Source organism: Phlebotomus papatasi, chromosome 1 (genome assembly GCF_024763615.1).
Source record: "Phlebotomus papatasi isolate M1 chromosome 1, Ppap_2.1, whole genome shotgun sequence".
In the NCBI taxonomy this organism is placed as follows: Eukaryota; Metazoa; Arthropoda; class Insecta; order Diptera; family Psychodidae; genus Phlebotomus; species Phlebotomus papatasi.
The window spans coordinates 7,237,767-7,251,656 of record NC_077222.1 but is presented as its reverse complement, the minus strand read 5'-3'; the positions used below and the strand labels follow the sequence as shown (position 1 = coordinate 7,251,656).

The window sequence follows — 13,890 nt, the reverse complement described above, 5'->3', positions numbered from 1 at the left end:
GTCCCTAAGGATGTCTACACATTGTAAGCCGTTTTCGTCAAAAATGGCTCTTTTGAAGGAAATCGTCTGCATTGCTGTAGGCAGAAACGTCAAAATTCTGTCAAAAATACGATTTTTGACGAAAATTGCTCCCAATGTGTAGAGGCCTTAACTCTTTCGCGTCTTTAGGGTAATGTCATGACTCGGGGAAAAAAGTTTTTTTTTTGGGTATTTACATTAATTGAAATCTATCTGTTCGTGCACGACATCATAATAGAAGGATGTAAGATTCTTGGCTCATTTTCTCAAGACTCCAGTTAGATTTCAATTAATATAAATAGCCAAAAAGAAACTTTTTTCCCCGGGTCATATATGACCCTAAAGACGCGAAAGAGTTAATGCCCTATTGAAATAAGTACAAAAGAATTGCTTGCAATTAAGAATTTCTATTTTATCAACAATGTTTTTGATTTTTTGACACCAAAAATATTTTTGCTCTCAAATTTTCCATTTTACACACCAAAATAACAATTTATTATATATCTTACTAATTATACACTTTACTTTTTCAAATATATAGTAAATTTCAACTGATTCTAATCTTTTGTGGCTACTGTATAATTATTAAAGCAATTTGTTGTTTAATTAAGAGTTTGCAATGGTTCAATTTAGCGAAAATATTCGACTTTCGTCATAGGACTTTGCAAAAAGTAAGAAAAATAATGCGTTTGTTTATTTTTTGAATATTTTTGCAAGATTATTCAGGAAGATTGCACTAATATTAGCATAGAAGTAACATAATCATTGCAAAATGAACTTTCGCTCCAAATTTTTGTCTGGTTAAATATGATACTGCTGTATTAATTGGTGTCTTTTCATATAAAAAAACCTACAAATTAGCATTTTGGAAGACTTATTTGAAAAAAAAAGACAATCAAGATTTGGATGGTGCAGGGTCTTGCGAAAAAGAATTAGCAGTTGTTTATTTTTGTTTAATCTTATTAATAGTGTCTCTATAAATAGTCTCATAACTCTGTCATAAGATCTGATAGCTGTACAAAAAAGGTAAAAATATAATTGGACCTTTTTTATGTTGGCACAATGTGTAATGATCCGATAAAACACAGATCCAAATGTTAAACTGAATAATTGAGGGTTTTAGGATTGAATTGGATATTTTGTGGGAAAAAAAATGATCAAAGACTCAAAAGTTGACTCTTGTTGGCCCCATTAGGAAAAAGCAATTTTTAGAGCATACAAGCAATTCGCCTAAAGTGAATTTCATCACTAAAATATCATTTTGCGTCCAACTCTACAAAATGCTACAATTTAATCCGAGCAATTGTCCAAAATGGGATTTTGATTTGCTTTGCATCTGATTTCGCCACCAAAATGAAAACCTCAAGATGAAAATTGAGTTGTTGCGCGATTTCAATCATTGCAGATCCGCACCAAGGAGGATGGATCGGCTCTTCCGGTGCCCAGAGTCATCACGAGTGCCTTCTATGATCAATCAATGGTGCATCTCAATGCCATTAAATCCACCCATGTAACTTCAAATGAGGGCGTGCTTGATCCCAAACGGAGTGTCATGTTAATTCAGTGGTCGCAATTTCTGGAGCAAGACCTCGCCAAGACGGTGCCACGATCAATGGGCAATGGGAAACCCATTGAGTGCTGCAGTTCAACGTTCAATCAAGCCGCTCCGAGGTACAGACATCCCGCCTGTGCTCCACTCATTGTCCCTGATTCCGATGTCTTCTATCGCGATCTCTTTGTCAAGTGTCTCAATTATGTCCGAAGCGCCCTGGCTGTCGATCCAAATTGCAAATTGGGAGCCCCAAATCAGGTGAGTGCCATTTTTCTGTCTTTTTTGACGAACCGACTGATCACGATCTGCTCCAAATCATTGCACAGAATGGCTTGTTTGAGGTGCTAAAGAAACGCACAAAACATCCCATTGCTAAAGAATATTTTAAAAATTTATGATACTTATGTCATTGTTGGTGGTAAAATTTGTTGAAGGTTAATTTAATTATATCCAGACAGAAATAAACCTTCAAAAAATCAGAAATCTCTGTAAATAACGTTGAAAGTTAGAAAATCGCAATCGACAAATGAAAATCTCTAATTTTTATGGAATTAAAAATTTATTCAAATTCTATTAGAAAAGAAATGTTTTAAAAAACAATTTTTTGAATAAATCATTTTCAACTGCTTTTGATACAGAGGAAGTAATAGGTTTTATAGATTTTATTATAAATATAAACTATTTACGATGAACTTTACCTGTAGAATAAATAGTGAAAGGAGAAAAATAAATCTTTAAAGTGGCGGTTAAAGAAATTTAATTTCAAAGATTCTTTATTTCTCTATATTTCTAAACATATTTTCAGCTTCGGAATTGAGCAGTCTTAAGACTAGATGTTTAGCCCTATTCCTGAAGACCTCAAAATCCTAAATATTAACCAATTTTATGAGATTTTCCGGTTTTTCAAAATCTAATTCATAATTTTTCTTTAAAGATACAATCCTGAGTTAAGTTTTTGAAAAACCTTGATTAACCCATTCCTTACCATGGTATTATACATCATACGCAAATTGTGTGATTTTTAATGATTTATTTCTGGGCAATTTTTTTCCGAATTGCTGTCGGTAATGGATTTTTAGTAACTTTAATTCTTCAATTACTTGGGAAAAATAGTAGGACAGAGATGAAAATACATTTTGTTAGTATTTTTTTGCTTCGTGGAAGGTCATACAAAATTTTTGCTCAAAATGGCGTACGGAAAATACGACATCCCGTCTAATTTGTTAAAATTGGCCTCTTTCCTCTTTCCTGATTTGAATTCTAGTTGCCAATTGGTGTTCTTGGATAGTTACTCTATCTAAAGCAATAGAGTTTGTAATGAATTAATGCACAGAATTTAAATTCAGTGACCGTTAAGACGTATGTTTGAGGGCGAATCCCCGCGCCCCCATAGATAATTTTTTTTTCTTTTCAAAAAATTCATCTATTAATCTGTAGGAAACTAATCCCAAAATATGAACATTCTATCTCAAGTATTTCTGGTACATTGACTAAATGGGTTAATAAAAATTAGGGTAGTTAAGCCATATAGCTAAAGCGCAGTACATAGTTTAAAGAAAACGTCCACGTCCACCGCCGTCTTAGCATTAGATGAAGATTATGAAAACTGAATTTTTAAATTTTTTTTAAAAGTATTTCATATAAAGTAACACAAAATATTTAATTAGCGCTTTAGACATTGTGCAATTTATATTGCGGGTTTAATAAAAATTTGTATTAAAATGTCGTATTTATTTATAACCAACATTTATCTTCAGAACTTCTGCTGGTGGCTTACTCAATTACCACTCTCAATCGCAAAAATGACAAGATACTCAAATTACTGAATTTTAACCCTCTGACGGTTAAGAGTCACTGCAAGGTAGCATTACAAAAATCGCATTTACAGCGACAATAAAGGTTTTATTTATTCAGAATTGCTATAGTATCCTCGGTAATACTCTTGCTAACATCCATTCAAGGTTTGAACTCATTTTGACTTCGTTTAATTGCTATCCAAAGTTTTGTGCGACAGGTCAGAGAAAAAGTAGGATTTTTTTTTGTGGAAAAAGTCTCATTTCCAAAATCAAGAAAAATACCGGTTTAAAGTTATCTGACTAAAATAAATTTATTTTTTACTGAAAGATATATCGTTCTACTTTGTGCATTTTATTTAAAACATTTGAAAAAAGTAAAAATGTGAATTTTAGAAACAAAAACAGTTTGAAACATTTTTTTATATTTTTGCATTTTTCGCCTAAACTAAAAGCGAAAATGAAGAACGGATGGTATTTTTGAGTTCATTGAACAGTAATTAGTCTAGAAAAAATTATCACACTACATTTTTTTGCATATTTATAAATTGGGCGTTAAAGGGTTAATAATCTCTTTTCAAAAATTGTTTAATTCAAAGAGTGATGAAGAATAAATTAAAAGACAATCATAAAAATTAAAAATCGTACAAATCGGTTTTTAAAACTAATGATTAACCATAGGGGAGGCTGGGGCAAAAAGTCACAAAAGGGATATTTTTTTTTTAAATCTTATCCAAGCATCCCAGAAATTTATCTTTCTACAACTTTGTGAAAGTCATTTTCCTCTATTTTGTAAGGAAACACATTTATCGAGCCGTTTTCTAAAAGATAATTTTGTGACCATTCTCAAAAATGCTGGGGCAAATAGTATCAGGCATGGGGTACAACTATCACATTTTTATTCGCTTTAATACTGATAAATTTAAAAAATACCTTATTGACATATTTTCATAGGAAATTTATTCCTCTTTACCTTTGTAGAACAGTATTTTCTCTATCTGAAGGAGAAATGCGCTTAGTTATTTTCCAAAGGCTATTTTTGCCAAGAAATTTTTACTAGACCATTCTGAAAAAGCGAAAATAGCGAATTGGGCGAGATGGATTTGACGAAATATGCCGAAGAGTTGCTGAGTAAATGACACTTAAGTGCATAATATAAAAACTAAATAAAACACTAATTGAAAGAAGTGTTTTGTGTTCTTTTCAAACTAAATATCTTAGATTTAGTAAAACTCGACAGAATTTTTTTATATCCAGAGTATAAATTGGGCTATGCATATTTTTTCCGATCCTTATCACCATCACTCTCTACAATATTAATCGACGACACATGGCAATGACGTTTCTCTTCGCCGTGAGACATCAAAAATTGCTTCAGTCTTTGTTACTTTTTGCCCCATACCTTTTATTACCTTTTACGCCAAGTGGTAATTTTCAATAAAAGAATTTCTGGAGAAAAAAATTGAAAAAAATCTTTGGAAAATATTAAACGTACAGTGGCTTCGTATTCAAAGAATCCAAATCATTTAGGAAATATTCCCCAGTGCATCAATTTTGGAAAATAAATAGGTAAAAATTGATAGGGGGAAGTGGGGCACCTTTGAAATTGGGTTTTTTCTTCTATGTTTAAGTGGAATTGAGCCATATCATAATGTAACTTAGATTCTCAATCTGTTTGTGCACCTAAATTATATCACGATAAGGCTCAATCTTATTTCAAAATAGGCGAAAAATCTCAATTTCAAAGGTGCTCCACTTTCAAAGGTGCCCCACTTCCCCCTATTTGCTGTAAGGAAAGTATTTCAAAAACAGGGCTAAAAATTTTAATATTTTTTTTATTTTCTAAATTTCTTATTCGAATTCTGAGAAACTTACGAAATTCAAGAAGTTCTATAGAGGCTATTTATGGAAAAAAAATTTAAGTCGCTATCTTTTTGTCTAGGAAGTTATTGATTTTTTAAATTGGCGGTTTGTGACTTTTTGCCCCAGTCTCCTCCACGGTTTAAATTCTCTGATTTTTCTTAGCAGGCAAGCCTTTTAGGATAATTTTGATATAAATTTTACCTTAAGAGAAAATTATCTACTATTAGATTTTGAAAAATCACCGGAATTATTATAATTATTTATAAATTCGAAAAAATAAGGTTAAACCTCGAAACTGACGACCGTGGTAGATAAGTTAGAATTTGATACAACTAGGCCGGCCTATCCTGTTTGTTTTTCGCTAATTAATAAGCGATTATTGCATTTTATTTATCGCGTGAGTTATTGACAAACTTTTGGCCATGATGGACCCATTATCTCGCGGCAAGTAAAAGAGTAAGGTGGGAAAATCACAGAAATTTGCAAAAACAAAAAACTAAAACAAGAAGGTGCACAATAATTCAAAGACCAATTCATTCAGCACTCAATGGTATCTTATCGAGCAAATCAATCTAAAAGCAAGAGTAAGTGATTTGTGTGCAAGAGACTTATTTACAATTTTAACCCACTCATGATCAATGTTATGAAATTGAAGCTGGGGCAATGTTACTTTTGCATGTTTAGTGTGTTAATATTGTTGTTATTTTATAAAGCGATTGCGGTGGACATTAAGTACAGCCAGATGGACTGGCATAAATTGTGCATGGATCAAAATTATCCATCTGCTCCATGTATCCAACATCATCCCATAAAAGACATTCAATGTGCACCGGCAATTCAGAAAAAGGGGCTTAAAATTTCAATTAGTGCCCCAATCGTCATAAATCACCACATTTGGACATGAATTTCATTAAATTTTTTTTTTGTGGAAAAATATTTCACAGGAGAGTGAGAGTCAAACAATAACTTGATTATCATAAAATCCCTTTATGGTTATACTTTGGGTATTTTCTCAGGAGTTATGTTGAAAAATGCGTCATAAATTTTGAGAAAGGGAATATTTATTTGATTTAAACTTGATCTAAATCGTGCAAATCATTTAAGTTATTTCATCACTTTTTGAAAGTAAAACACATTGCTATCTTTATGCTCTTCTTTTGTTCTTTTCAAAATCACGATCAATGAGAGAATTAAATTTCAAATGAAACTTCTATTATCTATCTATATTATTATTAGAAAAAATAATTTTTATTGTTCGAATGCAAAGAAGAAGCAATAGAGTTTGTGATAGAGGATATTGATAGATTTTTTGCGATTATCTAATTCTTATGAATTTAATATCACTTAATTATTCAATTTAGTTTGATCCTAGATGTTATTTATTTCGAAGCTTTTTTTAATTACTTACATGTAATGCCAAATGTTCAATCACATTTCCTAAAAATGTATGCAAACCCATAGGGTAAAAAGGTTTGTCATTCACGATATACGATCGCAGATGATTAGTCGATCATGGAGACTGATCGACGCGATAGGCTGATCATAGAGACTAATCGAAGCGATCAGCCAATCATAGAGACTGATAGATGCTATCAGCCGATCATGAAGACTGTTCTACGCCATCAAACAATCCTGTAGACTAACCGACGCCCATCAGATGATCATGGAGACTAATCGACGCGATCAATCATCCATGAAGACTGATCGATACAATAACTCGATCATAGTAACTGATAGATGCTATCAGCTGATCATGGAGACTGATCGACGCGATCAGCCGATCATGAAGACTGTTCAACGCCATCAAACAATCCTGTAGACTAATCGACGCCAATCAGACAATTATGGAGACTAATCGACGCGATCAATCATCCATGAAGACTGATCGATACGATTACACGATCATAGTAACTGATAGATGCTATCAGCTGATCATGGAGACTGATCGACGCGATCAGCCGATCATGAAGACTGTTCAACGCCATCAAACAATCCTGTAGACAAATCGACGCCAATCAGACAATTATGGAGACTGATTGATGCGATTAGCCGATCATGAATGCTGGTCGATACGAGTACTCAATCATAGAGACTGATAGATTCCATCAGCCGATCATGGAGACTGATCGACACGATCGGCTGACAATAGGGACTAATCGAAGTGATGGAATCTCGAAGGAGTAATCATGGAGACTTATAGACATAATCAGCCGATCATGGAGACTTATAGACGTAATCAGCCGATCATACAGACTGTCCGACGCGATCAACACATCATGGAGACTAATCTACGCTATCAAGCAATCATGTAGACTAATCGACACGCTCATCAGATGATCATGGAGACTGATCGACGCGATTAGCCGATCATGAAGACTGATAGCTGCAATCAGCCGATTATAGAGACTGATAGACTCGATCAATCAACCATGAAGACTGATCGATATGATTACTCGATTATAGAAACTGATAGATGTCAGCAGCTGATCATGAAGACTGTCCTACGCGATTAGCAGAACATAGAGTCTGATCTACGCTATATATAATCATGGAGACTAATCGACGCCTATCAGACGATCATGGCGACTGATCGATACGATTACTCGATTATACAGGCTGATAGATGCAATCAGACGACCATAGAGACTGATAGACGCGATCAGCAGATTATGGAGACTTATCAACGCCATCAACCGATAATGGAGTCTGATCGATGCAATCAGTCCAGCATGGAGATCGATCAGAAGATCAGCGCCCATAATTTACTCGATAACCATTCTCCTTCATCTCTCTTCAAATGTGTCATTAAGTCCGATTTTTCGATATGCCCAAATTTTAGTTCTTGATCCCCTGAGACTTCATCGACCTCAGCCTTAAATTTTGAAAATTGATTTTTCGATTTTAGCACCTCTAGCGGTAGTTGCAAGAAGTTGTTATGTTCGAAAAGTTTACAGTATTTTTCAAAACCTTTCATTTTCACCAAAAACGACAAAATTCTGACAATTAAAATCGTTTGGACAGTTTATGATTTATTTTTGAGCATGATTTATGCTATAGAGGTCGAGTTATTGAGGAAAAAAATCTCAGGGAACGTTTTTAGCATAATTATACGGAGCATAACATATGAAAAAGTGACATTAGACTTTTATTCATTTCAAAAGGTTTAAGATATCCACTTCCGGTCTTCGATAACCCCCCTCCCATAACACGACATTCCCTAGAGACATGTATTTTTTACATGTACTATATTCACACAGTAAAAATTGCATACAAAGCATAGCAGAGAAATATTAATGACCCGGAATTCATGTAATCTATATGTTTTCCAAATAAAAACATCTTTCTGGAATTTCAAATGAATTGTCGAAAGACAAGATTTGAAATTCTATGTTGCACATGAGACTGCGTAAGAGGAGTTGAAAGCCCTTTTCGTGAAATGCTCACCTAATAACAAAAGGCAAGCAATCTTGTGGCCAAAGCACTGACTCATTTGTCTCTGACGAATCATAAATCTGTTGAGTAGCCCCCGGAGGGCTCAAGGAAGTTTTCTTACAACCGAACAAAATTAACATAAAGCTCAGTGGTTGTTTCTTTTTTGCTCCTTTAGCTGAACCAGGCCACGAATCAGCTGGATTTGTCCCAATTGTATGGTATCAATGATGATGAAACACGCGCCCTGAGAACATTCCGTGGCGGCAAACTTAGAGTATCTGCAGATGGTGCAAATACAATTCCAATCCAGCAGCATAGTTCACTTTGTCTTCAGCCCAATGAAACCTGTTACCTCTCAGGTGAGTGTCACTCTTTAGCTCTACAGCATAAATTACTAATATCATATACAATGTCTCGACATCAAGAGCAAGCTTTGGGTAAAAAAAGGCGTACACCGCGTTTAGTTTTTACTCCAATATCACTTTTATCGCACTTTCATACCAAGTATATAATAAGCATGGTTATACAATTATGAAAAATTGCGTATATGATGATAAAAATTTATATGACAAATCATAAAAAAGACAAGATACAAGTAGCTACCAATTTGTGGTAATTCAGTTTAATTGTTCTTGATAATAAAAGTTAGACTGTGATTTGATAGATACAAAAATATTTAATATTTTATTGCAGTCTCAGAAATTAATAACTTATTCAGAATTCTCAGTTGTTTTCACATAAAATTTTGAGTATATAAAATTATATGATTACTAGAATAGACCAGTTTTGCTATTTTCTGAATAAATTATAATTTTTCAAATAATCCAGACTAAATGTTTATTACTTAATCTGTGTGAAAGAGATCAAACAATTACGTAAAATTAGTATTCCGGAAAACGTGTAAATTTAGATAAACAAATTTTGATGTCCGGACTTTGATAATCTGATAATAATTTAGTCATTTTTTAATTTTTGAGTACTTTAAAAATTATTTAATAGATGTTTTTTTAATTAAGTTATTAAAGAGTTGTTCGAACTCTTAGTTGTCTGAAATTTCAAGTAGTCCGGAATTTTAAATTTATGCCTTGAGCACACCTTTTAGATCGGTAAAATTTCATGAAGTCAAAATTCCCGTCTCTTTCTTTCTAAAAACTTTTACATAAGTCTATCCTACTCCTTCGGACACAAGAACTGAGCTAGGTACATTAAATTTGGTGTGACGTTCAAAAGAAGAAGAAGAGTGCTAAAGACTAATAAGAGAGACATAAACAAAACTTTTGAGGAAGAAAAGCATTCAAATTTCGACTTTATAAAACTTTCCTGATCTTAAAGGTGTGCAGACGCCAGTTAATTAGAATTCCGGACAATTTGAAATTTCGAACAAAACAATTTAAAAGTTCGGACTTTGATAATCTAGTAAGAATTTAGTAATTTTTCAATTTTTGAGTACTTTAAAGATTATTTAGTTGATTTTGTGTCAAGTTTTTAAAGAGTTGTCCGTACCATAAATTGTCCGGAATTGCAAATTTTACACCAGCAACTTATTTTTTTTATTTTTATTTTTTTCAAAGTAGTGTAAAATGAGGTAAATTGGAACCATTTACAATTTGGGAAACTTAAGATTTTCTCACTGTTTCAGATGAACAAAGAGAAAAGAAACACCGCAAAATAGAAGGAAAAGACGACTAAGAAGAAAAGGAACAGCCCAATAAGCTCAACTTGGCCAAATCGACGAAATTAAATCGAAATCTCTGAGTCTGTCAGGCGTATTTCGACAATATTTTGTCAAATTTTCGAATTGGTCAGAAAATGCTCTTTGGGAAATTTCTTCATTTTGAATGTCTTAAACAGTGAAAAAATCTCAAATGTCCCAAATTGGAAATTATTCCAAATTACCTCATTTTACCCTATATCAATAATTTTTCAGAAGCTAAATATTTTTTGCTGCTCATTAATTAATATTTTTTTTAACCATTTGACGAATTTAAGCAAGGGATGACACCGATGACACACTACTGAGGATTCGGATTTCCTAAATTTCTGGGATTTCGCGTATCATTTCTTGAGCAATACCTTTTTTACGATTTTCAAAAAACGAAGTTTAAAAAGACACTATAAAGCTTATTTCTCAATAAATAGGATCAAGTTTGAGTTCATTGGAAAGGTTTTGGAATACCCGGTTATGAACCAGTTTCAAACAGATAATTCATTTTCCTGCTCGAGCTCAAAGAGAGAGCAGTTATATACAGTAGAGCCTAGCAATAGGCCATATTTGGTTCCAGATTTGACACTTGGGTCATTTTTAAAATTATCAACGACTTTTAGTATTGAAATGATTGAGATTGCTCGACGGCTTCTACTTTCTTTGCGATTGTGGTTCTTGTCATCGCTCTCTTCATTATGGATCAAAATTATTACAACTACTCAATAAAGTTTGCCAAAAATATTGAAATAATTATGACAGCATTGCATGTCGCGTACTAAAAAACATAACCTAACTTAAAATGAGTGTTTTGAAATCAACGGTCGATAAATTGTGGACTATAGAGCGATGGCCTATAGCAGGGTTCTACTGTAATCGTCTTTTTTTCAAATTGTTACCGTCCTGAAGCCTAAACGGTAAAAGATATCGACTTTTCGTTTTCGATGACCCCCAATAAAAAAACAATATCTCCAGACTTGTATCTTTTCCCATATCTCCCCTCCGTCCCTCCCAAAAACATGTTTTTTCGGTCTTTCTCAAAATTGGCCCAAGTTTTTTTTCAATATTTTCGGATTTTCTGTGGCCTTTACACACTGGAGAAAATTATGTCCATATTGAAAAGTTTTTTCAATATGGATTTCTCCAGTGTGTAGAGGTAGTCCAGGCGAACATTTCGTCTAAACATTCACCATTTTGAAATATTGAAGGTCAAAGTTAACCACTTTGGAGTGCCCATTTCTCAACCAATTTTGTTAAATTTGGATTTTTCATAAAGGTATTAAAATTTCGAGCCCGGCTGAATCGGTTTTTATTGGTAATAAATTGGTTAAGTTCCGATTTTTGAATAATTTTTTTCTTGACCTTAAGTTTGTTCCTCAGCTGAAAGTCAAATGGTAAGAGATATCGACTTCCGGTCTTCGGTGATCCCTCCATAAGAGGACATGATCTCGGACAGACTCTTTTCCTTTTTCCATATCCCCTCTCTTTATCTAGAACAATTTTTTTTAATAATAATTTTTAAGGTAATGCATACCCATAATCGAAAAGTACACCACTTCATATAAAGTTTCTCCCTTGTTTTTCCTTGCTTTGTACATAATATTTGATTTATACAGAGGACATTGATCAAAATGTGAGCCAATTAATCTTCAAACTGACTTCGATTGACGAGATGGTATGTTTTCTCTCCTGGCAGGTGATCCTCGTGCCAACGCCAATCCATACATGGTGCTTCAGTATTCAATCTTTTTGCGATCGCACAATAACATTGCCAATAAATTGCATGAGATCAATCCATCGTGGAATGATGAGAGACTTTTCAAGTTCTCGAGGAAAATCAATACAGCTCTGTACCAGAAGATCATCTATGAGGAATGGGCACCAGAAGTACTTGGATCAGAAATGGCTAGAAAAATCATTGATACTCCGGCTGAAATGGATCGCCAGAAGCGGAATTACGGTGTTAGCAATGAATTTGCTACTGTTGCCATTCGTTTCTACAATTCAATGATGCCTGGAGATCTCTGGAATACTGAGATCTTAATTGACTCGCACAGATATAATCTTTTCCAGCTGAAAAATACCTTTTATAGGCCGGCAAATTTCACGTCTAAGGACTTCTTTGCTAGAGTTCTCGTGGCTAGTCTTTCGCAGAGAGCCATGGCCATGGATACGGGATATGTCGATGACCTGGGAATGCAGCTATTCCGTGCTACAAGTCCTTCAGTAGGGACCTTCGGAACGGATTCTTTAGCTTTGGACATTGCTAGGAGTCGAGATCATGGATTACCAGGTAGAGTGTTTTTAGTATTATCTTAAAAATTATCTGAGTATCTTCAGGATTGCATTTTCTTGTTCAGGGTATACACAATACGTTAAACTGTGTCAGGGAAAGAATATTCGCAACTGGAACGACTTGAGAGGGACAATGTCAGCAGAAGATTTGACTCTCCTCAAGAATATCTATGGATCAGTTGGAGCCATAGATCTCATAATGGGGGCTTTCGCTGAATTTCCATCTTCGGGAGCGACAGTTGGACCAACCTTGTCCTGTATTTTGGGTAAGTTATTAAACTTCACTATCTCTTTTACCCCGAAGAAAAAAAACTTCTTCATCAGCAATTTTGATCATAATTATATCCCCTCACTTGGCCACTAAAAAAAAAAACAGTGGTATGTGCTAAAAAATTATTACTTCATGTTTCAATTAATTAACTTACCGTTTTCACCTACATTTTTCCTTTACACATGCAATCCTCCTTGCATATACAAAATCTTTCCACTATTTCCGTTGTAACAACAAACCTTTCAAAATTCCCAATTCCTCTCAAAGTGCACCCATGTCTTTTGCCTATTTCAATAAAATTGTAGCTTTTTTCCCCCTTTATGAGGCGTTAGTGCGATTATAGAGCAGAAAATACGATTGTTTGATTTATTTCACCTCACGCGAAGTCCATGTGAATGGGGACATTGAGACATCGCATTTTCATGTTTTTTTCTCTCAATTCGTAAAAGAGAGCCTCTAACTGAGACATTAAGATGCTTATCTTGCACTGATCGGGCAATCAATCACTTTTTTTGCACTTTCATTTGCCCAGGAATAGGCGAAGGAAATAAAGTTAATTGGAAATCATCAGCTATTGAAATTAATGTGCATTTGGTGCTTAAAATGATTAACACGATTTAACTCTCTTAGGGATCACTTCAAATGCAACTGAAATGTTAGGTCTTGTATTTCATGGAAACGGTAAATTTATTATTTCTCGAGTTTAACTATAAAATTTTTAGTGCCATCTTACACAAATATTTGAATTATCTATTTAATTACTTAACCCTCGATGGTAATAATAAATAAATTAAATTTATAGTCCAATGAAGTAACTCATTTAAAAATCAGGATGCATTTGCAATATACTGAGCAAACATTCAACTTTGCAGCTCTATTTTTGAAAATATTTATTCTTTGAAAGTATGAAAATTTAGAATTCAGAAAAAATATGTTAAACTGACATAGTAATTGAAAAAAAATA

The 13,890-nt window shown here is 33.8% G+C and overlaps 1 protein-coding gene across 7 annotated transcripts in view; it reads left to right on the top strand.

Moving 5' to 3' along the window:
* Positions 1-13,890, top strand: part of LOC129798631 (peroxidase) — a 46,769-nt gene that overhangs the window by 16,911 nt on the left and 15,968 nt on the right. For all 7 annotated transcript variants that reach the window (XM_055841879.1, XM_055841874.1, XM_055841875.1 and 4 more), the window contains 4 exons: positions 1,424-1,828; positions 8,834-9,017; positions 12,057-12,653; positions 12,721-12,921. In XM_055841879.1, coding sequence (XP_055697854.1) covers positions 1,424-1,828; positions 8,834-9,017; positions 12,057-12,653; positions 12,721-12,921 — 1,387 coding nt within the window. The remainder of the gene's footprint in view (positions 1-1,423; positions 1,829-8,833; positions 9,018-12,056; positions 12,654-12,720; positions 12,922-13,890) is intronic.